Source organism: Theropithecus gelada, chromosome 17 (assembly GCF_003255815.1).
Source record: "Theropithecus gelada isolate Dixy chromosome 17, Tgel_1.0, whole genome shotgun sequence".
NCBI lineage: Eukaryota > Metazoa > Chordata > Mammalia > Primates > Cercopithecidae > Theropithecus > Theropithecus gelada.
In genome coordinates this window covers 59901390-59926627 of record NC_037685.1, presented here as the reverse complement: position 1 = coordinate 59926627, position 25238 = coordinate 59901390, and the positions used below count along the sequence as shown (strand labels likewise).

The 25238-nt window shown below is 44.2% G+C and overlaps 1 protein-coding gene and 1 pseudogene across 2 annotated transcripts in view; one reads left to right on the top strand and one right to left on the bottom strand.

The window, feature by feature from the left end:
- Positions 1-11495: 11495 nt before the first annotated feature.
- On the bottom strand, positions 11496-11930 carry LOC112611171 (annotated as a pseudogene).
- Positions 11931-19292: 7362 nt separating this feature from the next.
- Positions 19293-25238, top strand: part of FLT3 (fms related tyrosine kinase 3) — a 97330-nt gene continuing 91384 nt past the window's right edge. For both annotated transcript variants that reach the window (XM_025364411.1, XM_025364410.1), the window contains exon 1: positions 19293-19549. In XM_025364411.1, the coding sequence (XP_025220196.1) occupies positions 19507-19549 (43 nt within the window). In that variant the 5' untranslated portion in view covers positions 19293-19506. The remainder of the gene's footprint in view (positions 19550-25238) is intronic.

Sequence of the window (25238 nt, the reverse complement as noted above, 5' to 3'; positions counted from 1 at the left end):
TCTTGTGCCTCAGCCTCCCGAGTAGCTGGGATTATAGGCACTCACACCACCATGCCTGGGTAATTTTTGTATTTTTAGTAGAGATGGGGCTTCACCATGTTAGCCAGGATGGTCTCCATCTCCTGACCTCGTGATCTGCCTGCCTCAGCCTCCCAAAGTGCTGAGATTACAGGCGTGAGCCACTGCGCCCAGCCTATGTACCACATTTCCTTTATCCAGTCTGTTATTCATGGGCATTAGGTTGATTCCACGTCTTTGCTATTGTCAATAGTGTTGCAATGAACATAAGCATGCATGTATCTTTACAATGCCTTAACCTTTTTTTTTTTTTTTTGAGATGGAATTTCGCTCTTGTCACCTAGGCTGGAGTGCAGTGGCGCAGTCTCAGCTCACTGCAATCTCCACCTCCCAGGTTCTAGTGATTCTCCTGCCTCAGCCTCCCAAGTAGCTGGGATTACAGGCACCTGTCACCATGCCCAGCTCATTTTTGTATTTTTGGTAGAGACGGGGTTTCACCATGTTGGCCAGCTGGTCTCAAACTCCTGACCTCAGATGATCCACCCGCCTCAGCCTCCCAAAGTACTGAGATTACAGGCATGAGGCACCCGGTCCCTACCTTAACCTTTTTTTTTTTTTTTTTTTTTTGAGGGTCTCGCTTTGTCGCCAGGCTGGAATGCAGTGGCGCGATCTCGGCCCACTGCAACCTCCGCCTTCTGGGTTCAATCGATTCTCCTGCCTCAGCTTCCTGAGTAGCTGGACTATAGGCACACATCACCACGCCTAGCTAATTTGTGTGTGTGTGTATTTTTAGTAGAGATGGGGTTTCAGCATGCTTACCAGAATGGTCTCGATCTCCTGACCTCATGATCCGCCTGCCTCAGCCTCCCAAAGTGCTGGGATCACAGGCATGAGCTGCCGTGCCCAGCCTGTCTTAACCGTTTTTAAGTGTACAGTTCAATAGTGTTAAGTATATTCACTTTGTTGTGCAACCAATCTCCACAACTCTTTTCATCTTGCAAAACTGAAACTAAAATACTAGCCATTGGGGTCTCCAGAGCAGGCCTTAAATCATCACTTTGAGATTTCCCCAGGACTAACTCACAAGAGTTTATGATGGGAGTGAAATAACAGTTCTCCCTCAAAGAGGGAATGCAAAAGGGATCTAGCTGTGGGTAGTTAACACTGCTGTTTCGGGAGTTTTAACGCTGTGACTAGAGGTAGATATACCATGAAGCTAATGAAGTTTGGCTTGCATAGGATCCTGTTAAGGCGCTGGGAGGGACCCTAGTAATGTGCTGTCATGGTTATACATATTTGTACGATGTTCAAAAGTAACGTATTTTAACTGCAATTGGTTAAAACTATCCACTTGTACTTCCCCTCTTGTTGGGTGATGTTGGGATGTTGAGTTGGGGATATATTTATTTAGATTGGGTTCCGTGAGATATTTTTGTGGAACTCGCAGTCAATTCTGTGTATAATTCAGTCACTGATAGTCATCCAGGTTGTAGAAATGGCTCCTAAGTGCACTCCTACCTCCCAGTGCCAGCTGGCCATGAACCATGACACCAAAATCCAAGGCCAGAACTTGTATTGTATGTGAACCTACAGTATTGGTTAGTGGAGGGGAAATAAGATTTGAAATATGCAAAGCTAGAACTTAATCTGTAGAAAATTCTTCCAGTCATCGAACTTGTGAAATTGTAATCTGAAAGCTTAGGTTCTCATCAATACCTAGTCAAATTGAAGTCTTCTCTATAAGGAATGTATTCAGCAGTGTACTATGTACAAGTATAAACACATTCATTTTTTTAAAATGGGAATGACACAAAATAGAATTAACCCAAATTTCTGTGTTTGCAGGGCTGTCTGTAGCATTATTACAAACATCAAGTGTGCTTTTGTGTGAAGTCATATGTTTTATGCACCCATGATTGGCCTGTATCCTAGCATATCTAACACATCTTGTCCTGACAGTCGGGTGGTTCCAGACAAGATAGCATACAAATTGGCACCGAAGCAGTGAAATCTTACCACTCATATATGAAAGAAATTTGGGCCGGGCGCGGTGGCTCAAGCCTGTAATCCCAGCACTTTGGGAGGCCAAGACGGGAGGATCACGAGGTCAGGAGATCGAGACCATCCTGGCTAACAAGGTGAAACCCCATCTCAACTAAAAAATACAAAAAATAACTAGCCGGGCGAGGTGGCGGGCGCCTGTAGTCCCAGCTACTCGGGAGGCTGAGGCAGGAGAATGGCGTAAACCCGGGAGGCGGAGCTTGCAGTGAGCTGAGATCCGGCCACTGCATCCCAGCCTGGGCGACAGAGCGAGACTCCCTCTCAAAAAAAAAAAAAAAAAAAAGAAATTTGATCGAGATTTTCTCAAATTTAACAATAGTTCTAAAACTTTACATGGCATAACCAATCAAGTTGAAATGTAAAAATTTTAAACAATTAATAATAAAAAATGAAGTTTGTGGGAACAGATTGTGAGGACAGATACATAAAAAAGAAAAAATATATATAAATGAAGTTTGATTGACCATGGGCTTTATAAAAGATTGAATTATCTTTCTATTCTCTCTGTAGAGTGATTTTCCAAAAGCATTGTCATGAGAAGAGATAATAAAAAATTATGCATCCAAAAAAGATGGGGAAAAAAATTGTGTAGCTGGCTGCAATGGCTCATGCCTATAATCCTAGTACTTTGGGAGGCTGAAGCAGGCGGATTGCTGGAGCCCGGGAATTGGAGACCAGCCTGGGACACATGGTGAAACCCCATTTCCGCTAAAAGTACAAAAATTAGCCAGGCATGGTGGTGCACACCTGTAGTCCCAGCTACTCCAGAGGCTGAGGTGGGAGGATTGCTTGAGCCCGGGAAACAGAGGCTGCAGTGAGCCAAGAGTGCACCACTGCTCTCTAGCCTGGGTGACAGAGCGAGACCCTGTCTCAAAAAAAAAAAGAAAAAAGTTGTGTCATGTGGTTAATTAATGAATAACTAATTCATTAATTAAAATAATTTAATAAAAATTAAGTTATCTTGATTTTGTGAAATCTGTGATATTTGTCAGCTTTTGAAAATCTGTAATTTGTTGTGATTCAATTCTAAATAAATATTTGCTTTTGCACCTAATTTTACACTTCGAATTTTGTATTCTTTTTCCTTAGTTCCCAAAATTGTATGATTCAGGTATCCCCAAAACCTGGATCCTTCCTTTGGCTCTGACAGCAAGGGAAAAACAAAAAATACTCTAGGACCTTTAGATGGGAATTCACTTAGAAAGTCGATATAGATATACATAATAGGGTGGATCAATGAACAGAATCATTTCATTTCCCAATGAAAAGGGAAGCCTGCTGGCTGCTGCAGCCCAATACTCAGTAGCCTACTTTCTTGCAGAATATACACTTTCACTTGGATATTGTGTTTTCTGGGCTCTTCTATCCTCCTTCTGAACTATTTTCCTAGATAATCTCACCTCTTCCCAGATTTCAGTCTCATGGGTTAAATACTATCCATAGGCTGGTGACACCCAAATTTCTATCGCCACCTCAGACATCCCTTCTAACCTCCAGACTTGTATGTCAAACTGCTTACCTGATGTTATTATTTGAATTTTCAACCTTAGCTTGTCAAAATGGCACTATTTCTCCAAGCTTCTTTCTCTGCCAGTCATTCCCATCTTAATAAAGGGCATTTCCGGCCTGTCGCAGTGGCTTGCGCCTGTAATCCCAGCACTTTGGGAAGCCGAGGCGGGCAGATCACAAGGTCAGGAGATCGAGACCATCCTGGCTAACACAGTGAAACCCTGTCTCTACTAAAAATACAAAAAATTAGCTGGGCATGGTGGTGGGCGCCTGTAGTCCCAGCTACTCGAGAGACTGAGGCAGGAGAATGTCATGAACCCGGGAGGTGGAGCTTGCAGTGAGCCGAGGTCGCACCACTGCACTCCAGCCTGGGCAACAGAGTGAGACTCCATCTCAAAAAAAATAAATAAAATAAAGGGCATTTCCAAACACCCAGTTTGTCTTAAGGCAGACACCTGAGAGTCCAGTACTTTGGGAGGCCAAGGCAGGTAGATTGCTTGAACCCAGGAGTTCAATGCCAGCCTGGACAACACGGTGAAACCCCATCTCTAATAAAACAAAAAATTAGCCAGGCATGGTGGCATGAGCCAGCTACTTGGGAGGTGGAGGTGGGAGAATCACCTGCCTGGGAAGTCGAGGCTGCAGTGAGACATGATTGCGCCACTGCACTCTAGCCTGGGCCAGAGAGTGAGACCCTGTCTCAAAATAAAATAAATAAATAATAAGAAAAAGAAAAGAAACCTGAGAGTCATCCTGAACAGCTTCTCCCTAACTCCCTTCAGCCTTCAACATCCACCCATTGTCTTATCTTCCCCTCCACTGCCTGGAGCCTTGTTTAAATCATCATCAGCCTCCTACTTTATCTTGTATAATCTATTCTCTACAGAGCAGTCAATCAGCATTTTACAAGGTAAACTGGATGACCACACCCTTGCCATCCCCAATTACAACCTTCATTTCCCATTGAATTCAATATGAATCCAAACTCCTTAGCATGACCTTCAGAGACCTGTGTGATATGGTATATCTCTCCAGCTCATCTCCTATTGGTGGACCCCCTCAGGCCTTATTTCAGTTCCTCCACACAACAAACTTTTCTACTTCAAGGTCCTTACACATACCATTTCTTCCGCCTGGAATATAGCCCCCTCTCTCCCACCATACACACTTTGCCTGACTTACTTGAACACATCCTGATACAGGTCTCAGTTTAAATCTCCTCAGAGAGCCTTTTCCTTATCATCCAATTTAAATGATGTCTCCATTATATAGTCTCTCGCAGCACCCCGCACTTTCCCCTTGTAGCATTTATCACAATTTGTAATTATAGATTATTTGTTTCATATTTGTCTGTCCTCCTGAGCTGTGGGCTCCGTGAGGGCAAGGACTGTTTCTATTTAACTCAGCACTTGGTGCACAGAAAGATTTCCATAAATATTTATTAAATGAATGAGTAAACAAATATGAGCCCGGTGCGGTGACTCACGCCTGTAATCCCAGCACCTTGGGAGGTCAACCCAAAGAAACTTTGTGGTTTTTTTTTTGAGACAGAGTCTTGCTCTGTTGCCAGACTGGAGTGCAGTGGCAGGATCTCAGCTCACTGCAACCTCCGCCTCCTGGGTTCAAGCAATTCCCCTGCCTCAGCCTCCCGAGTAGCTGAGACTACAGGCATGTGCCACCATGCCTGGCTAATTTTTTGTATTTTAGTACAGATGGGGTTTCACCATGTTGGCCAGGATGGTCTCGATCTCCTGACCTCGTGATCTCCCCACCTCAGCCTCCCAAAGTGCCGGATTACAGGCGTGAGCCACCACGCCCGGCCAAAACATTTATATTAATGATAGAATAAAAATATAGTTTCCGCCGGGCGCGGTGGCTCACGCCTGTAATCCCAGCACTTTGGGAGGCCGAGACGGGCGGATCACGAGGTCAGGAGATCGAGACCATGCTGGCTAACACGGTGAAACCCCGTCTCTACTAAAAAATACAAAAAATTAGCCGGGCGAGGTGGCGGGCGCCTGTGGTCCCAGCTACTCGGGAGGCTGAGGCGGGAGAATGGCGTGAACCCAGGAGGCGGAGCTTGCAGTGAGCTGAAATCCGGCCACTGCACTCCAGCCTGGGCGACAGAGCGAGACTCCGTCTCAAAAAAAAAAAAAAAAAATATATATATATATATATATATATATATATAGTTTCATATATGATTACTAGTAAATTCTCATTGCTCCTCTTTCTTTTCAACGCATTTTAACATTTTCTCCTTTCATCAAATGTAATGATTTCCTGCACTGACCAAAGTTTTATACATTTCTCAATTCATTTATTAAGGTTTGAAAGTAGGCTACCCAGCACTTTGGGAGGCCAAGGTGGGTGGATCACGAGGTCAGGAGATCGAGACCATCCTGGCTAACATGGTGAAACCCTGTCTCTACTAAAATACAAAAAAACTAGCCAGGCTGGTGGCGTGCACCTGTAGTCCCAGCTACTTGGAAGGCTGAGGCAGGGGAATTGCTTGAACCCAGAGATCACGCCACTGCACTCCAGCCTGGCAACACAGCCAGACTCTGTCTCAAAAAAAAAAAGGAAGGAAGGAAGGAAGGAAGGAAAGAAAGAAAGGAGGCTTAGAAAAATTGTACAGTTATCTGTTGCAGCTTAACAGATTAATTCAAAGCTTAGCATCTCAAAATAACAAACATTTGGCCAGGTGCGGTGGCTTATGCCTGTAATCCCAGCACTTTGGGAGGCAGAGGCGGGTGGATCACTTGAGGTCAGGAGTTTGAGACCAGCCTGGCCAACATGGTGAATCCCCATCTCTACTAAAAAGACAAAAATTAGCTGGGCATGGCGGCAGATGTCTGTAGTCCCAGCTACTTGGGAGGCTGAGGCAGGAGAACCGCTTGAACCTGGGAGGTGGAGGTTGCAGTGAGCCAAGACTGTGCCACTGCACTCCAGCCTGGGCCACAGAGTGAGACTCCGTCACGAAGAAACAAACAAACAAAATGAACATTTATTATCTCACAGTTTCTATAGGTCAGGAATCTGGGTGTGGCTTAGGTGGGTTCCTCTGTCCCAGGTTCGCCCACAAGCTGTAATCAAAGCCAGGGCTGCAGTCATCTCAAAGCTTGACTGAGGGAGGGAGCATTGCCTTCTAAGCTCAATATTTGCCTATGGTCAGGCCTCATGTCGTCCCTGGCTGTTGGCCAGGGACATTGGCTCATTGCCTCATGAACCTTTTATAGGAAGCTCAAGATATGGTAGCTGACTTCTCTCAGAGGGAGAGAGGGCAAACAAGATGGAAGCAACACTCTTATTTTTATTTTTCTCGGCAGTGTCACTCTGTTGCCGAGGCTGGAGTGCAGTCGCCATCTCGGCTCACTGCAGCCTGGACTTCCGGGGCTCAAGCAAACCTCCCACCTCAGCTTCCCAAGTAGCTAGGACTACAGGCACATGCCACCAGGCCTGGCTAGTTTGTTTGTGTTTTTCGTAGAGACAGGGTATTGCCATGTTGCCCAGGCTAGTTTTTTAGGGTTTTGTTTTGTTTTTGTGGTTTTAGGAGTGGAGGTTTAATAGAAGAAAGAGAGAGGAGAACAGCTCTCTCTCTAGTGAGAGAGAGGGGCTTCTGAGAGGAAAGAACCTGCTTTGTTTTTTTAAGACAAGGTCTCACTGTTGCCCAGGCTGGAATGCAGTGATGCAATTATGGCTCACTGCAGCCTCGAATTCCTGGGCTCAAGAGATCCTCCTGCCTCAGCCTCCCGAGCAGCTGGGCTCACACCACCGTGTCTGGCTAAATTGAATTTTTTTTTATAGAGACAGAGTCTGAGTTTGCTGCTCAGGCTGGAAGCCACAGTTTTTTGTTTTTTGGGTTTTTTTTTGGTAACCAAACTGTGAAAATGACGTCCTGTCAATTTTGCCATGTTCTTTGTGTCAGAAGGGAGTCATTAGCTCTTACACTCAGGGGAGGGCATTAACCAAAAGCATGAATGACAGGAGGCAGAAATTCTTAGGACCAGCGTAAAGGTTGCTAGTTGTGAGCCATTTTAACTTTAGCTAAAATCCATTAATAATCCCTTGAATACTTGAAACTGATTCAAGCAGAGCAAGTCTTTAGTTAATATGATTGCTTTTTGTTAACTATGAATCTGGAAATGTTAAAATGTTGTTGGTATATATACTTATAGTAATCCTAACTGACTGATGACATTAGGTTATTGTTTGCTGGAATGCTGAGATTTTCAGGATTATGTTCATGATTTTTAGGGGGCAAAGGGGAGGAAACAAAATTTATGAAATCTAGTTTATCCTCTAAAATCATAAAAGTGTCCGTAAAATTCTCTAAAACATGTATTTTGAAATGTCATAGCCAGAAGTGCTCAGGAATGGCTTTGTTTATAGGCAAGTAAGTCATTGGGCACCCTTGGAGATTTTCCCGTGTTATTGGCAAGATTTACATTTTCCCGCTGCTTTTCCATGGCATGAAAACTTGTGCTGCTCTGAGAATATCACCAAATTCCCATTTCAAATTAAAGCCCTCATATAAAATTGATCCCCATCCTTTCATTTCACTACCTTCATCTCTCACTGCACCCCAAGAGGAGTTTTCTATTTGCCACCTGAACTCATCTAGTGATCTCTCCCTACAGGGTCATCACCTAGCAATCACTCAAATTCATAACAAATTCTTTATATCGGCACTATCAAGCCATGTTTTTCCCTTTCCTTCCTTTAAAAGTCACCTTCCAGACCAATTCTAGCAGATTTTTAATCACACAAACCTCATTAGACTCAAATTGAGATGTAGACCAGGGAGGGGATTGGGAGTTACTATTAGATTGGTGTATGGGAATTTAAGATTTCAAAGGTAGAGGATTTCAAGGTGTAACAATAGAAACGGACTGGTAAATTGTGGTCAAAGTTGTTGGCAGCAAGGGCGTCTATGTTCTTTAAGGGTAGACGATTGGATGGATATTCGTCATCATGAAAAGTGTTTGAGTGGAGAGGTGCAAATGAATGAGAGTAACTAGCTGGGAGTGCAACATTCCTTCCACTCAATTCAGGAAGTGAAAAGTTGTATAAGAGATTACAGTTCAAAAAGGTAGTGGTGGCCAGACATGGCGGCTCACACCTGTAATCCTAGCACTTTGGGAGGAGGCGGAGGTGGGCAGATAGCGCTTGTGCTCAGGACCAGCCTGGGCAACATGGCAAAACCCAGTGTCTGCAAAAAATACAAATAATACCCAGGTATGGTGGTGCGTGCCTGTAGTCCCATTTACTTGGGGGGCTGAGGTGGAAGGATTCCTTGAGCCCGGGAGGCAGAGGTTGCAATCAGCTAAGATTGCACCATTGCACTCCAGCCTGGGTGATAGAGTGAGACCCTGTCAAAAAAAAAAAAAAAAAAAAAAAAAAAAAGTGGCGGTGGCTAAGAGGAATACATGATAAGCCAGATTTTTTAATTTTTAAAAAACGTGATGTGAACTAGCCAAAAGAGACTGCACCGTATGAATTATCCCGAAAGGTGCACCCAGCTTCCGCCTCCTGATGCCAGATCTATAACCTATAATCGTAAGCACAAATCAGAGTCATCCTGAGCTCCTCTTAGGCAGAAGAGTAAACTTGCAACTCTGGGAAGCTTTTAGATTATTTAAAAAACTGATGCAAATTACAAAGTTAATATTTTTGTGCAGGTGTAATAAGTTTGCAATCTGTTATAGTTTCTGTGTTTTGTTCATGATTTGAGGTGTTTCATATGATTTAAGAGAATCTGACAGATTTATGTTTTTAGGTGAAATACTTAGAAAAATGTAGCTAATTAAGTTTGTAATCACTGTGTAAACAAGTGAAGGGATCTAATTAGTAAATCTGCAAATTTTGCATTAGTATGCATGTAAATGCTTCTTAAATGCTGAGAAAGTTTGATTAGACTTTTATTAAGTGTTTGAAGCACTACAGAGGAATAAATTTACTAAATGTGTGACTAGTTTGAAACTTCTAAGAGAATTTCATAAAGGTGTTGAATGTTTAGGAAGATTTAATACAATTCAATAATTTAAATTTATAAGATGATTACTTATCGAAGTACAAGATGAGTGTTTTAAATTTCAAAACCATATTCGATTTATAAATTAAATGACAATATTTGTAAGTTGAGCTCAAAAGCTTCAAAAAACTAAGTTCTAAAATTTGCATCCTTGGCCAGGCACGGTCGCTCTTACCTGTAATCTCAGTACTTTGGGAGGCTGAGGTATGAGGATTCCTTAAGCCCAGGTGTTTGAATCAGCCTGGGCAACACAGCGAGACTGAATCAGTAAAAATAAAAACACAATTAAATACATAAAATGTGTAGCCATAATAACTGAATATTAAAACAAAGATGCCTGGCCAGGCACAGGTGGCTCACACCTGTAATCCCAGCACTTTGGGAGGCCAATGTAGGTGGATCACGAGGTCAGAAGTTTGAGACCAGCCTGGCCAATAAGGTGAAACCCCATCTCTACTAAAAATATAAAAATTAGCTGGGCATGGTGGCCTGCGTCTATAGTCCCAGCTGCTCAGGTGGCTGAGGCAGGAGAATTGCTTGAACCTGGGAGGCGGAGGTTGCAGTGAGCTGAGATCATGCCACTGCAATCCAGCCTGGGTTACAAAGCGAGACCCAGTCTCAAAAACAAAACGCCAGGCATGGTAACTCGTGCCTGTAATCCCAGCACTTTGCGAGGCCTAGGAAATACCTCCTTACCAGATTGCCACAGTGATTAAAAATATCCCAATTGAGGCCAAGTGCGGTGGCTTACACCTGTAATCCCAGCACTTTGGGAGGCCGAGGCGGGCAGATCACAAGGTCAGGAGATCAAGATCTTCTGGCTAGCATGGTGAAACCCCATCTCTACTAAAAATACAAAACATTAGCAGGGCGTGGTGGCGGGCGCCTGTGGTCCCAGCTGTTCAGGAGGCGGAGGCAGGAGAATGGCATGAACCCAGGAGGTGGAGCTTGCAGTGAGCCGAGATCGCGCCACTGCACTCCAGCGTGGGCCACAGAGGGAGACTCCGTCTCAAAAAAAAAAAAAAAAAAAAAAAAGTCCCAATTGAAGTAATCCTTTTTAGTTAAAACGTTATCTCCAAAAACTGCACTCTGGAGCGCTCCTCATTCTCAGGAATGACAAAATGATGGTCACTGTTGAAACAGGGTGATGGATACATATATCATTATATTCTTCTCTGTACTTTTGTGTATGTTTGAAAATTTCTGGCCTCCAGAACTGTCAGACAATAAAGTTCTCTTATTTAACTCCACCCCCACCCCCAGTTTGTGGTACTTTGTGATGGCAGCCCCAGCAAACTAATACATTGTCTGTCGCCACGAATTCTAAGGAGATGACTATTCTGAAATCATCTTAGACATAAAGGAACACCTATCAATTATCATGAAATTCTGCAGTTGGAATTTTGCAGTTCACCTGTGTGCCATCAAGTTTGCGTAATGGAAACAGATTCCAAGGTTCTTTTATTGTTCATTCCATTTAGGTGGGTTCATAAAAACATAGTAAAGAGCAGCTCATGCGTTCTAAGCTGCGGTAGTTATCTTCCACACATTCAGGATAAGTTAACTTGTCCAATATTTCAAATCTTTTTTTTTTTTTCTCTTGGAAGAAAATGACTTTATTCTAATTAACTCACAAAGAATAAAATCACAACAACTATTTTATTAAGGAGGCCACACAAACATGTGCCCAGCTCCAACTTCTACAGAGTAGGAACACCTCCTTCCATTTCAATTCAGAAGCAAGGAAGCAACTAATGGTTACACTTTAGACCTTCACTATCAATTCTATTTTTATACTAAATTAACTTGGTTATAGAGCTGATTTCCCATTTCTCCAGGTTGAACTTCTTGATTAGGCCAATCCTTTTGCAAGTCAGCACTGTTTCAGCACCTCATTGAAACCCTCACAGAGCTTGATGTCATCCTGGTTCTCGGCACACTCCAAAAACTGTTTGATCGCATAGAAGCAAGGCTGCTGCTGCTGTACCAGCTGGGCTCCCTGAGGCTCCTGGTAAGTAATGTCAGGTCTCGCAGGCTCAGCATTACTTCCTCCACTAAATCCCCCAGTAATGGTGTGACCCAGTGTGTGCCCGACAGCAGAGCCCACAGCCACGCCAGCTGCAGTGGTTGCCATCTGGGCCATCAGACCTGGCTGCTGAGGCGCAGCAGCAGGACAGCCAACTGCAGATGGGGGTGCCGCTGCTGGTGGCTTAGCGGCTGGTGCTGGCCTGGGTGCAATTCTCATTTGAGGGGCCCGGCTGACCAGAGGGGTCATGCGGGAGGTCAAGCTTCGGCTTCCACGCAGCATGCTAGGCACGCGACGGCTCGGCCTTTTCTTCAAATCTTTTTTATTCAAAACCTTTTATTATAGAAAATGTCTAAGAAAAGTAAAATGAGCTTATATGACTGTGGCTCAGGTGCAACTACTGGTGACACATGGTTAATTTTGATTCCTCCACTTAAACCCTCCACATCAGATGATTTGGAAGAAAATCCCTGACTTTGTATCATTTTTTACAGCTTCACTGAGATCCAATTTACATGTCTATAGTTCACCTATTTAGTGTGGTTTTTAGTGTATTTACAGAGTTGAGCAACCTTCACCATAATCTAATTTTAGAATAGTTTCATCATCCCAAAAAAATAAATCCTGTTCCCATTAACCGTCACTCCCTATTCCCTCTCAACCTTCCCATTTCATATCATTTTATCTGTAACTATTTCATGTGTACCTCTGCAAAGATAGGAACTATTTTTAAAATAAATAACAATGCTATCATCAAACATATAATTTATTTTTTTTTAATGGAGATAGAGTCTTGCTCTGTCACCCAGGCTGGAGTGCAGTGGCGCCATCTTGGCTCACTGCAACCTCTGCCTCCTGGGTTCAAGCAATGCTCCTACCTCAGCCTCCCGCACACATATAATTTCTTATAAAATAATGTCAAAATTAAAACCAGTGATCACATTTTCCCAATTATTTTATGTATATTTTTCAGGTTACTTGAATCAGCATCCAAATAACATCTTTACATTGCAAGTTACAATTGCTTGATATTGTAATATACTTAATATATCTCTCAGGTTTCTTTTAATTTATAGGTTCCATCTCTTTTTTTTTCTTTTTTTCTTTTTTTTTTTTTTTTGAGACGGAGTCTTGCTCTGTCACCCAGGCTGGAGTGCAATGGCCAGATCTCAGCTCACTGCAAGCGCCGCCTCCCGGGTTTACACCATTCTCCTGCCTCAGCCTCCCAAGTAGCCGGGACTACAGGCGCCCACCACCTCGCCCGGCTAGTTTTTTGTATTTTTTTAGTAGAGACGGGGTTTCACCGTGTTAGCCAGGATGGTCTCGATCTCCTGACCTCGTGATCCGCCCGTCTCGGCCTCCCAAAGTGCAGGGATTACAGGCTTGAGCCACCACGCCCGGCCTCTTTTTTTATTTTCTTACAAATTTTGGTTGAAGAAATCAAGTTATTTGTTCTATACAGTTTCCTAGGGTCTGGAATTTTATTTTATTTATTTATTTATTATTTATTTATATTTTTTTGAGATGGAATCTTGCTGTATTACCCAGGCTGGAGTGCAATGGTACCATCTGGGCTCACTGCAACCTCCGCCTTCTGGGTTCAAGCAATTCTCCTGTCTCAGCCTCCTGAGTAGCTGGGATTACAGGCAGCCACTACCATGCCCAGCTAATTTTTGTATTTTTAGTAGACACAGGGTTTCACTATGTTGGCCAGGCTGGTCTTGAACCTCAAGTGATCTGCCTGCCTCAGCCTCCCAAAGTGCTGGGACTACAGGTGTAAGCCACTGCGTCCAGACTTCGGAATTTTAAAATTGTGTCCCTGTGTTGTTCTGTGTTCCATTATCCCACGTATTTCCTATACAACGGTAGTTGGATCTGGGATCTTCAGGTGTGCGCCACCAGGTCCTGGAATCTTAAGCAGATTCAGATATCATTTGTTTGTATAAGAATACCTTGTAGGTGAAAATGTGTCAAACTTATTTATTTATTTATTTTTAATAGACAAGATCTTGCTCTGTTGCCCAGCCCCGAGCACAGTGACAAAATCGCAGCTCACTGCAGCCTCGACTTTCTGGGTTCAGGCAATCCTCCTGACTCAGCCTCCTGAATAGCTGGGACTACAGGTTTGAGCCACATGCCTGGCTAATTTTAATTTTTTTTTCTAGAAGTGGGGTCTCACTTTATTGTCCAGGGTGTCTCTAACTCCTAGGCTCGGTGATCCTCTTATCTCAGCCTCCTGAAGTGCTGGGATTATAGGTGTGAGCCACAGTGACTGGCTTCAAACTTCTTTAATTTTCCCTTTTTTTTTTTTTTTTGACATGGAGTCTTGCTCTGTCTCCCAGGCTGGAGTGCAATGGCACCATCTCGGCTCACTGCAACCTCCACCTCCTGGGTTCAAGTGATTCTCCTGCCTCAGCCTCCCAAATAGCTGGGATTACAGGTGTGTGCCACTATGCCTGGCTAATTTTTGTATTTTTAGTACAGACGGGGTTTCACCTGTTGGCCAGGTTGGTCTCGAATTCCTGACCTGTGATCCGCCCACCTCAGCCTCCTAAAATACTATGATTACAGGTGTGAGCCACCGCACCTGGCCTTTAATTTTCTTTTGTTGTGAAATACATCATACAGCAGTGTGTAAAAATAATTACGTAGTTTAAAGAATAACAATAAAATGAACATCCAGCACCCACCACAGAGGTTAAAAAAAACAATAGGGTGTGGTTGGGCATGGTGGTCCACGCCTGTAGTCCCAGCTACCCAGAGGCTTGAGCCCAGGAGTTCAAGGCTGCAGTGAGCTATGGTTGTGCCTGTGAATAGCCATTACACTCCAGCTTGGGCAATGTAGCAAGACCTTATCACAAAACAACAATAGGGTATGTTAGCACCTTAGAGATCCCCAGTTTGTCTTCTCTAATTAAATCTCCTCTTCCCACCCCATACCAGAGGTAACCACAATCCTGACTTTTGTGATAATTATTCCTTTACTTTCCTTATACCCCTAAGAATGTACTCCTGAGAAAAATATCGTTTGCTTCTGTCTTTATGTCTATTATTCCATGACTTGCTTTTCCCCCTCAACAGTATGTTTTTGAGATTCATTCCTGGTGTATCAGGTAACTGTAGCTCATTTATTTACACTGTTATTTAATATATAAGCATTTTATTACAACTGTACTGCAATTTATCCTTTTGTTGGTGGGCATTTAGATTGTTACCAATTTTTGATATAAACAATAATGCTATGAACATTCTTATACACGTCTCTTGGCACATATGTGTGTTTCTCTGAGGTTTATATATAGGGGTGAAACTGCTGGCTGGAGGATATGTTCAACTTTAGTAAGAGATGCCAAATTATTTTTCAAAGTGCTCACACCCATTCAGACGTCCACCAACTGTGTGTGGGTGTTCTCCATTGCTCTGAATTCTTGCCAACACTTTGTATTGTCAGATTTTGCCAATTGGTGAGTTCAAAGTCCCTATTAATAAAAGATGTGTAAAACTGTAGTATGAAGTTGATATCTCAACTGAATTCACGTGAACCCTATTCAAATATTCCTTTTGTTTGTCCCTTATTTTCAGGAGAACATAAAGCTTTGTATGTTAAAAATGACATTAAAATATTTCACCTGTGAGCTGCTACTGAAACTATGTCACAATTTTTGAAGAGAGAGAAGAAAGGCAGAGGAGATATTTGTGTGACTTAAGGGGTGGAAACACGGCATCAAGATGCTGGTAAGATAGATGACCACTTACTCATGGCTGTGTAGCAGCTAAGCATCACAGTGCTAAGAATCTAGATAAAATACATCCTTTTGTGGAGTTAGCACTGGACGCTCCATTCAACCCAGAAACAAACTTACCCTTCTCTTTTCTGATTTCTCCTGTTTCACTTAATTTCTTCTGGTTGCTTTTGACCCTTTAAGAGTTTCTTTTTTTTTTTTTTTTTTTTTTTTTTTTTTGAGACGGAGTCTCGCTCTGTCACCCAGGCTGGAGTGCAGTGGCCGGATCTCAGCTCACTGCAAGCTCCGCCTCCTGGGTTCACGCCATTCTCCTGCCTCAGCCTCCCGAGTAGCTGGGACTACAGGCGCCCGCCGCCACGCCCGGCTAAGTTTTTGTATTTTTAGTAGAGACGGGGTTTCACCGTGTTAGCCAGGATGGTCTCGATCTCCTGACCTCGTGATCCGCCCATCTCGGCCTCCCAAAGTGCTGGGATTACAGGCTTGAGCCACCGCGCCCGGCCTAAGAGTTTCTTTATTGCAGAATTCCTATCATGAGCTCTGACACCAAAATTTCATACTTGGGCGTGCATACCTGGGCGTGTAATCCAGGACTCTAGATAATCTCAGGCTACTTTCCTTAGTGTTGCTGTGAGGAAGAAATTAGTTCTCATATTATATATGATTCTTGGCACATCTCAAAAAACCAGGGACATTACTTCACCTTCTGTTAGCCTATACCTCATACTCCAAAATATTTCAGTCTATAAGATTTGCTCTTTCTAGAATTATTTTTTCCACCAATTTCCATGGAAAATCAAGTGTGCATAGAAGCCATTCCTGACTGGCCGTGGTGACCCACACCTGTAATCCCAGCACTTTGGGAGGCCAAGGCGGGTGGATCACGAGGTCAGGAGTTTGAGACCAGCCTGGCCAAGATAGTGAAACCCTTCTCTACTAAAAATACAAACTTAGCCGGGCGCAGTGGCGTGCGCCAGGAATCCCAGCTACTTAGGGCGCTGAGGCAGGGGAATTGCTTGAACCTGGGAAGCAGATGTTGTAGTGAGCCGAGATCGCGCCACTGCACTCTAGCCTGGGCGACAGAGCAAGACTCCGTCTCAGAAAAAAAGAAACCATTCCTAACTTCTCCTCTCTCACCAACACCCTTTTCATGGAGATCTCTGCCTTGTGTCCAAGATTCTTGGACAAAACAGCAGTATCTTTATGATTTTGTATCCTGAATACTGCTGCACTCAAGCTGATGTTCTGCAAATGTATAACAATCAGTTTCTTTTCTTTTTTTTTTTTTTTTAGTTTTTAAATTTTATTTATTTTTTTGAGATGGTGTCTCCCTCTGTCACCCAGGCTGGAGTGCAGTGGCGCTATCTTGGCTCTTGCAACCTCCACTCCCCAGGTTTAAGCAATTCTCTGCCTCAGCCTCCTAAGTAGCTGGGATTACAGGCACGTGCCACCACGCCCGGCTAATTTTTTGTATTTTTAGTCAAGACGGGGTTTCACCATCTTGGCCAGGCTGGTCTTGAACTCCTGACCTCATGATCCACCTTCCTTGGCTTCCCAAAGTGCTGGGATTACAAGCGTGAGCCACTGCGCCAGGCCGAATTTCGTTTTATTTTTTTTTAAGACCAAGTCTTGCTCTGTTGCCCAGGCTGGAGTGCGGTGGCATGATCTCAGTTCACTGCAACATCCACTTCCTGGGTTCAAGCAATTCCCCTGCCTCAGCCTCCCGAGTAGCTGGAACTATAGGCGTGTGCCATCACACCCAGCTACTTTTTGTATTTTTGGTAGAGACAGGGTTTCACCATGTTGGTTAGGCTGGTCTCCAACTTCTGACCTCAAATGATCCACCCGCTTTGGCCTCCCAAAGTGCTGGGATTACAGGCGTGAGCCACAGCGCCCAGCCAATCAGTTTCCTTTAAGACAGCAATCAAGCTTTAAATAAAAGGTAGTGTGTTAGGTCTTGGCCATTGGAAGCTCACTTTTCTCCCCATAACCAGCCCGTTTCATTGCCTTGTATCCTCATGTTTCACTTATTTCAGGCCTTCTTCCTTCATTGCTGTTTCTGACCTAAGGTAGACACAAAACTCTTTAACAAAATTTTTAAACCCTCAGCAGCTACACAAAAACTTTAAAAATTTAAAATTGAGGTAAAATACACATACATAAAATTTACCATCTTAACCTTTTTTTTTTTTTTTTTTTTGAGACAGAGTCTGGCTCTGTCACCCAGGCTGGATGGAGTGCAGTGGTGCAATCTCAGCTCACTGCAGCCTCTGCCTCCCGGGTTCCAGAGATTCTCCTGCCTCAACCTCCCAGGTAGCTGGGATTACAGGCATGCACCACTACGCCTGGCTAATTGTTGTATTTTTGTAGAGATGGGGTTTCACCATGTTGGCTAGGCTGATCTTGAACTGCTGACCTCAGGTGATCTGCCCGCTTCGGCCTCCCAAAGTGCTAGGATTACAGGCAGGAACCACCACACCCGGCCTTAGCTATTTTTAAGTGTACAGTTTAGTAGCGTTAAGTACATTCACATTGTTGAGCAACCAGTCTCCAGAACTCTGTTCATCTTGCAAAACTGAAACTCTGTATCCAATAAACACTGGCTCCCCATTTCCCCCTGCCCCCAGCCCATGGTAACCACCATTCTACTTTCTGTCTTTATGAATTTGTAATGGGATACAGCATTGTATGTTTCGGGACTAGCTTATTTCGCTTAGCATAATGTCGTCAAGATTCATCCATATTTTAGCATGTATCAGAATTTCCCTCCTTTTTGAAGCTGGAAAATACTCAGTCGTATGTATATACTGCATTTTTGTTCATCATTCATCTGTTGTGGACATGGGTTGCTTCTACCTTTTGGCTACTGTGAATAATGCTGCTTTAAACATGGGTGTACAGACATCTCTTCGAAACCCTGCTTTCAATTCTTTTGGCTACATGACCAGAAATGGAATTGCTGGACCATATTTTTTTTAATTTTTCGAGAAACCTCTATAGTGTTTCCTATAGTGGCTGCACCACAGTAGACAATTCTAAAGTTTCGGCCATGTCCTGGGGGAAAGAATTATTGTACTGTAAACAACATCTAAGGAAAATAACTGTATGGCCAAGAGTAAACAATTTTCATGCTTTATTAGAAAATGATTAAAATAATTAAGAGCATGGAATTCCTAGAATTGGGAGAGACATTATAAACCATTTGGTCTACCCCTTTCCTTTACGATGAGTAAACAGAGGTTTGTGGAGGTCAAACGGCCAGTTAAGTAAGGGAAGAACCAGAATTGGCATCCAGAGCTTTCCAATCTTCAACTTATTGCAGGAAAATAATAATAATTTTCAACTCGAAAAATTATGCGAAGAAGAAGAACCATTGAGCGGATGATTCGCAACTTCCTCTGGGATGTATTTTCTGTGTGTTTTGTTTTCAGGGGTGTTTGTTAACCTCCCTATGCCTTGGTTGACATTGAAACCCTGCCTGTTTTTCTTGCTCCCGCCGCTGACTGGGTCCTGGGCATCCTAGGAGATGGAGGGAGAGACAAAGGAAATCAGTCCACAATTAAGATCCAGGGGGAATGGAATGAGACCCCATGCTCGCCTGTGCGCTGGACGGAGTCGCCAGCGTGCCGCGCGGATTCAGCGCCCTTCTCAGGGCCTCAAAGATCCCAGAGCGCTAGAAGGGTGGTTTGTGGCTCCCTGCAGTCCCCACGCCCCGGATCCAAACGACAGAGTTCGGGGACTCACAGGGGCAGCAAGGAGGCAGAGCCACGGAGCCCGTGCAACTTCTCCAGCGGGACCGCGCCCAATCTTCCCCGCCGCAGTCGGGGAGCCCCGAGGGCCGCCAAGCGCAGGCTGCGGACCGCGGCGGGCACGTGGGCTCGGCTGCAGCGCTGCGCCAGGCACCGGCTGCTCGGCTCGGCCCAACCTCTCCGCTCCCGCCTCGGCCCCTGCCTCTGGGGAGAGGGTTCCTCCCCCCTTCCACTTTGCACCAGTCCGAGGGAATTTGCGGTCGGTGACGCGCATCCTTAAGAGAGCCACCTGCAGCGCGGGGCGCGCCGCTCCAGGCGGCATCGCAGGGCTGGGCCGGCGCGGCCTGGGGACCCCGGGCTCCGGAGGCCATGCCGGCGTTGGCGCGCGGCGGCGGCCGGCTGCCGCTGCTCGGTAAGGCCCCGCTAGCCCGCTCGCAGCCCCTCGCGGCCCCTCAGCCCCCACCCAGCACTGTGGACCCGGGCGCGCGCCTCCTCCGGCCCAGCCGCCTCGCTCCTCCCCGCGCTCGCTCCTTCCATTGCCTCCCGCGCCCCTCCCCTCTTTCGCGCCCTCCGGACTCGCCCACTACTTGCCCGCGGCCCCGGCTTTTCCCACCCCGCGTCCTCTTCCCTCTTCTCCGACGTCCCTCCTCTGGCCCGGTCCGCGGTCCCGAGTGGCGGCCCGGACTTTGCAAACGGCCTCCCCGAGGCGCTGCGCCGGGTATGGGGCAGCTCGGCACGCGCGCTCCGGTGCTGGGCCGTCCGTGGGAGTCTGCGGCCGCGAGCTCTGCGCCAGGTGGCCAGGGACCTCTCCTGGACCGACCCCTGGATACTGTGGACTCCTGGGTGTCGTCGTTAACTCTTCTTTTGAGGTTTTGATTTATAGAGGGAACTCTGATGGAAAAATGCGTCCGGGTTCTCCCCTAGAGCGAGTCGTCCTCAATAACGATACACCCCAGCCCCGCCGAATTTTGGTTGGATCAGCGAATAGTTTACCTAGGAAATATTATGCAAACAGATTTATATATTAAAATACTAGCTGTCTCTTTCTTCTACGCTCTTCTTATCCTGGCATTAAACCCCAGTGGGGTTTTCAAGGACTCCGAGGACTGTCCCCAAAGAATCTGCTGGGTAGCATAGTTATTGGGAAAAAAAAAAAAAAGCTTCCGATCGGTTCGTGTCAGCTTTCTATTTGGAAGGATGAGAGGACTGAATCGAATTTGGGTTGAAGGCGACAGAGTTCTGGGAGCCCGGGAGCCCGGATCCCTGTCCTAGGTCTGCAACCTTGGGACTGACACTCACCTCCCCCGGCCTCCGCGTCCTCATCTGTGCAGTGAGGGAGTCCGTGCGTGTCCCCTTCAGCTCTGAAATGCTAAGATTTGGAGTCTCTGTGGTAAATAGAGAAAATACTTGCAATATAGAAGTGCAGGAATTATATCTAATAGCTTTTGTTACAAATAATTATGAAATATAAAAAGTAAAAAATGTAAATCAAGGGAAAAAAGTGGAAAAACATTTTTAAATTTTAGTTCTTAAACATTGTAGTTTAGTTCTCAAACATTTATCTTTACTAGTTAGTAAATCTGTAATTTCAAATGTATAGTACAATGTGTTTTTCAGATTCCATTAATACAAAATGTTAGCTTTCTATTATGTATGATATTAAGTAGTAAGTGCATTTTTCAGAAGCATAATGGGCTTTCTAAAGGTATAAGCGTCAATACTTGCAACTATATTTAAGCTGTATTGAATTCTTTTATATTTAGGAAAGAATTCAGAAATTTCTATATCTCTCTCCAGGTATTTCTAAATGAAGTATAATTGGCACATAGTAAATATGCACAAATATTAAGAGTACAATTTCATTAGTTTTCATATATGTGTGTGCCCAAATAACCATGATCAGACTGAAATATAAAGCAATTCTAGCTCCAACCTCTCTGTCAGTGCTCCCTCCCCAGGTAGCCTCTATTCTGACTTCTGATGCCATAGGTTACTTTTGCCTGTGTTTGAACTTCATGTGAAGCAAACCATCATCGTGTGCTCTTTTATGTCCAGTTTCTTTTACTCAACATTATAAGATTCAACCTTGTTCTCTGTAGCAGTGTGTTTTGTTTTTTTTTTTTAATTGCCAGTACCATTTCATGGTATGAATAGATGTTATAATTTATTTTATCCATTCTGTTCTTGAAGCACATGGAAGTTGTTCCAATTTTGTGTAATTATGCATAGCACTGCTGTGAACATTGTTTTATGTATGGTGGACATAAACACCGTATATAAAGGATTATGCCCACACGTAGAATTCCTGGATCATAGGGAAGGGATATGTTCAGTTTTGATAGATACTGTCAAACAGTTTTCCACAGTGGTTATACCAATTTCCACTCCCACTAGAGTGTATGGCAGTTCCAGTTCCTCACATTTTTGTCAACACTTGCTATTATGGATTTTCTTGAATAAAGAAAGATAAAGTGAGAAGCTTAAACATGAGAACTTTAAAATGGTTAATAGCCTTAAATTCCTTGAATTAGAACATGAGATCCCAATTTCCCTTATATTGTAAACACTACTTTTTTTTTTTGAGACTGAGTGTCACTCTGTCACCCAGGCTGGAGTGCGGTGGTGTGATCTCAGCTCACTGCAACCTCCACCTCCCAGGTTCAAGCAATTCTCCTGCCTCAGCCTCCTGAGTAGCTGGGATTACAGGTGCGTGCCACCACACCCAGCTAATTTTTATATTTTTAGTAGAGACGAGGTTTCACCATGTTGGCCAGGCTCGTCTCGAACTGACCTCAAGCAATCCACCTGCCTCAGCCTCCCAAAGTTCTGGGATTACAGGTGTGAGCCACCATGCCTGGCCACGCCCGGTCTTTTATTTATCATTTATGAATAATGAAGAAGCTTTCCAAGTGGCATTTAAAGGAGAGGAACATGTTCCCAATGGGCTTTTCTGCATTATGTGCTGATATTGGACGGAGAGAAGTATTTCAATATTTTAAGAGCTGTGATACTACCTTTTTCATTAGTATTAAAAAAAATTCGTATTCAAAGCCTTGAACTGCACATTTGAGTTGCCATCCTTTTCCCTTGTTGCTTATCTTCCTTTATTTGCCTTCTTGGAAACTCCTAGCCCAAGGGGGAATGATTCAGGAGAAAGTGGAGGGAAGGGACACTCAGCAAAGCTTGGTTTGGATTGAATGTGAGCCCAGACCTGCCGACCTGACATTAAGGTCCCCTCTGACTCTGAAAGTCTAGCTCTATTTTTTGCCATTATATAGGTGTAGATTGGATATTCATTTCTTTTTAGGTACTTCACGTCTATCTATAGTAAATTATCCTCTTAGGTTTAATTGTGAACTGCTTGCCTTACATTAAAAATGGATTAACTTTTTATAACTAAAAAGGCACTTTCAGTAACTCTTAGCTGTTGGTAAAGATTTGTTATTGGATTCTCCTGTTGTTTAAACTGAAAAACAATCAGGCAATGAAATATTAAATGTGAAGGAGGAAAACTTACTTATATTCCAAGGGAAGACTTCGGATAAGAAAAATGAGGAGAAAACATGCATTAGGAAGAAAAAATCCGTTTTTATTTAAGAAACTTTAATTTAATACCTATTTTTTTTCCTTCCTTCCTTCCCTCCTTCGTTCCCTCCCTGCCTCTTTCTTTCTCTCTCTTTCTTTTCTTTCCCTTCCTCCCTCCCTCCCTCCCTCCCTCCCTCCCTCCCTTCCTTCCTTCCTTCCTTCCTTCCTTCCTTCCTTCCTTCCTTCCTTCCTTCCTTCCTTCCTTCCTTCCTTCCTTCCTTCTTCAACCTCCTGGGCTCAAGCAAGCCTCCCACCTCAGCCTCCTGAGTACCTGGGACCACAGGCACGTGCCACCACACCTGGTTAATTTTTTGAAAAATTTGTTGGTAGAGATGAGATCTCACTGTATTGCTCAGGCTAATCTTGAACTCCTGGGCTCAAGTGACCCTCCCAAAGTGTTAGGATTACAGGCGTGAGCCACCATGCCTGACAGAATACCTATTTATACTATTTCTTGCTGGGCACAAGGGGTACAAAATTTAAAGAGATGAGGGTAGGGGAACTGGTGTATAAATCACCAATTTTATTCTATTTAAGAAATGCGTGGTCATTGCCTTTCCCCAGGAAAAGTATTTCAGTATGCTTTCTTTTAGTCAAACCTTCCGACACAGTTATTATGATGACTAAATATACATTAAAAATTGCATGAGTCTGGCCAGGCGCGATGGCTCATGCCTGTAATCCCAGCACTTTGGGAGGCTGAGGCGGGCAGATCACTTGAAGAGTTTGAGACCAGCCTGGCCAACATGGTGAAACCCTGTTTCTACTAAAAATACAAAAATTAGCCGGGCGTAGTGGCGGACGCCTGTAATCCCAGCTGCTTGGGAGGCTGAAGCGGGAGAATCGCTTGAGCCTGGGAGGCAGAGGTTACAGTGAGCCAAGATCGCACCATTGCACTCTACCCTGGGTGACAGAGTGAGACTCCATCTCAAAACATAAGTAAATAAATAAATAAATAAATAAATAAATAAATAATTGCGTGCATCAATGAAGGAAGCTTTAGCCAGGTCAGAAAAGGGATCCCACTTTTTGTCCCCTTAAACTACTTTTTAAATTTTTTTTGAGACAAGACCTGTCTCTGTCACCCAGGCTGAAGTGCAGTGGTGTGGTCTCAGCTCACTGAAACCTCTGCCTTATGGGCTCAAGCAAGCCTCCCACCTCAACCTCCTGAGTCGTGGGACTACAAGCATGCACCACGACACCCCACTAATATTTGTATTTTTGGTAGAGATGGGGTTTCACTGTGTTGCCTAGGCTGGTCTTGAACTCCTGAGCTCAAGCAATCCTCCTGCCTCAGCCTCCTCCCAAAGTGCTGGGATTACACATGTGAGCCAGTACGCCCAGCCTAAAACTACTTAAAAATGGAGATATAGTGCTGTCTTGAATGCTTATGGGAAAGAAAATGCTCTTCCATTTAAAGTAAAAGGAACAAACTGTTCCAAAGTTAAATATGGCCATCTTTTAGGTCTTGTGAAGAAGTATTTTTCCAAATTGTTCTTTAAACAAAGGTATCGACTACATTTTACTGCGGGAGGGTATTCCTGCTCATTTGAGAAGCCCACAAAATGCCTCGGCTTCGGCAACATATCCACGGTTCTTTGTGTTCCTCTCATCTCATCCTTGCATGACTCTTGGCAAGCAGTGTGACGGTAACTAACCCCTATCATTCAAGTTCAAAATTACAATCTTGCTGCCTCCCCACATGCCTACCAGATATTGCCTTAATCTTTGGGCAAAGATTTTGATTTGACAAAAAGCAAATAATCTCAAGAGTATTGTATTTTATCATTTTTGTTAACTTTGAAAGGGATATTGTAGATAATAGGAATAAGAATTTGAAGAGGGGGCCGGGCAAGGTGGCTCATGCTTGTAATCCCAGCACTTTGGGAGACCAAGGTGGGCGGATCACGAGGTAGAGAGATCAAGACCATCCTGGACAACATGGTAAAATCCTGTCTCTACTAAAAATACAAAAATCAGCTGGGCGTGGTGGTGCACGCCTGTAGTCCCAGCTACTCAGGAGGCTGAGGCAGGAGAATCGTTTGAACCTGGGAGGTGGAGGTTGCAGTGACCCGAGATCGTGCCACTGCACTCCAGCCTGGAGACACAGCGAGACTCCTTCTCAAAAAAAAAAAGAAAAAAGAAAAGAATATGGAGAGGGGGAACTGAAGGGCTGGAAATTGGAAATTGGCTTAGCTTGGTCTTGCCACTGTGCTGTATCCTTTATTCCCTCTGAAATAGCAAATTCTTGTGAACCTCACAGTAGGTGGTTTGTCTGAGTAGAGCTTTTTGGTTTTTTGTTTTTTCTTAAATACCCAGACTGCTCACCTGCAAGCTTTTTGGTTTTTATCAGGAGACTTTGTGATCTTAAGATGTTTTTCTATGATGCCCAGAAAAGCTGTATCCACTTCTCAGGTAGTCATAGTTATGGGGTCGAAGGTTTTTCTGTCTTTGGGGAATCTGCGAGTTTTATACCTAAGTGATTTAGTTATTCTTGGTTGATACTTTCTATGGCT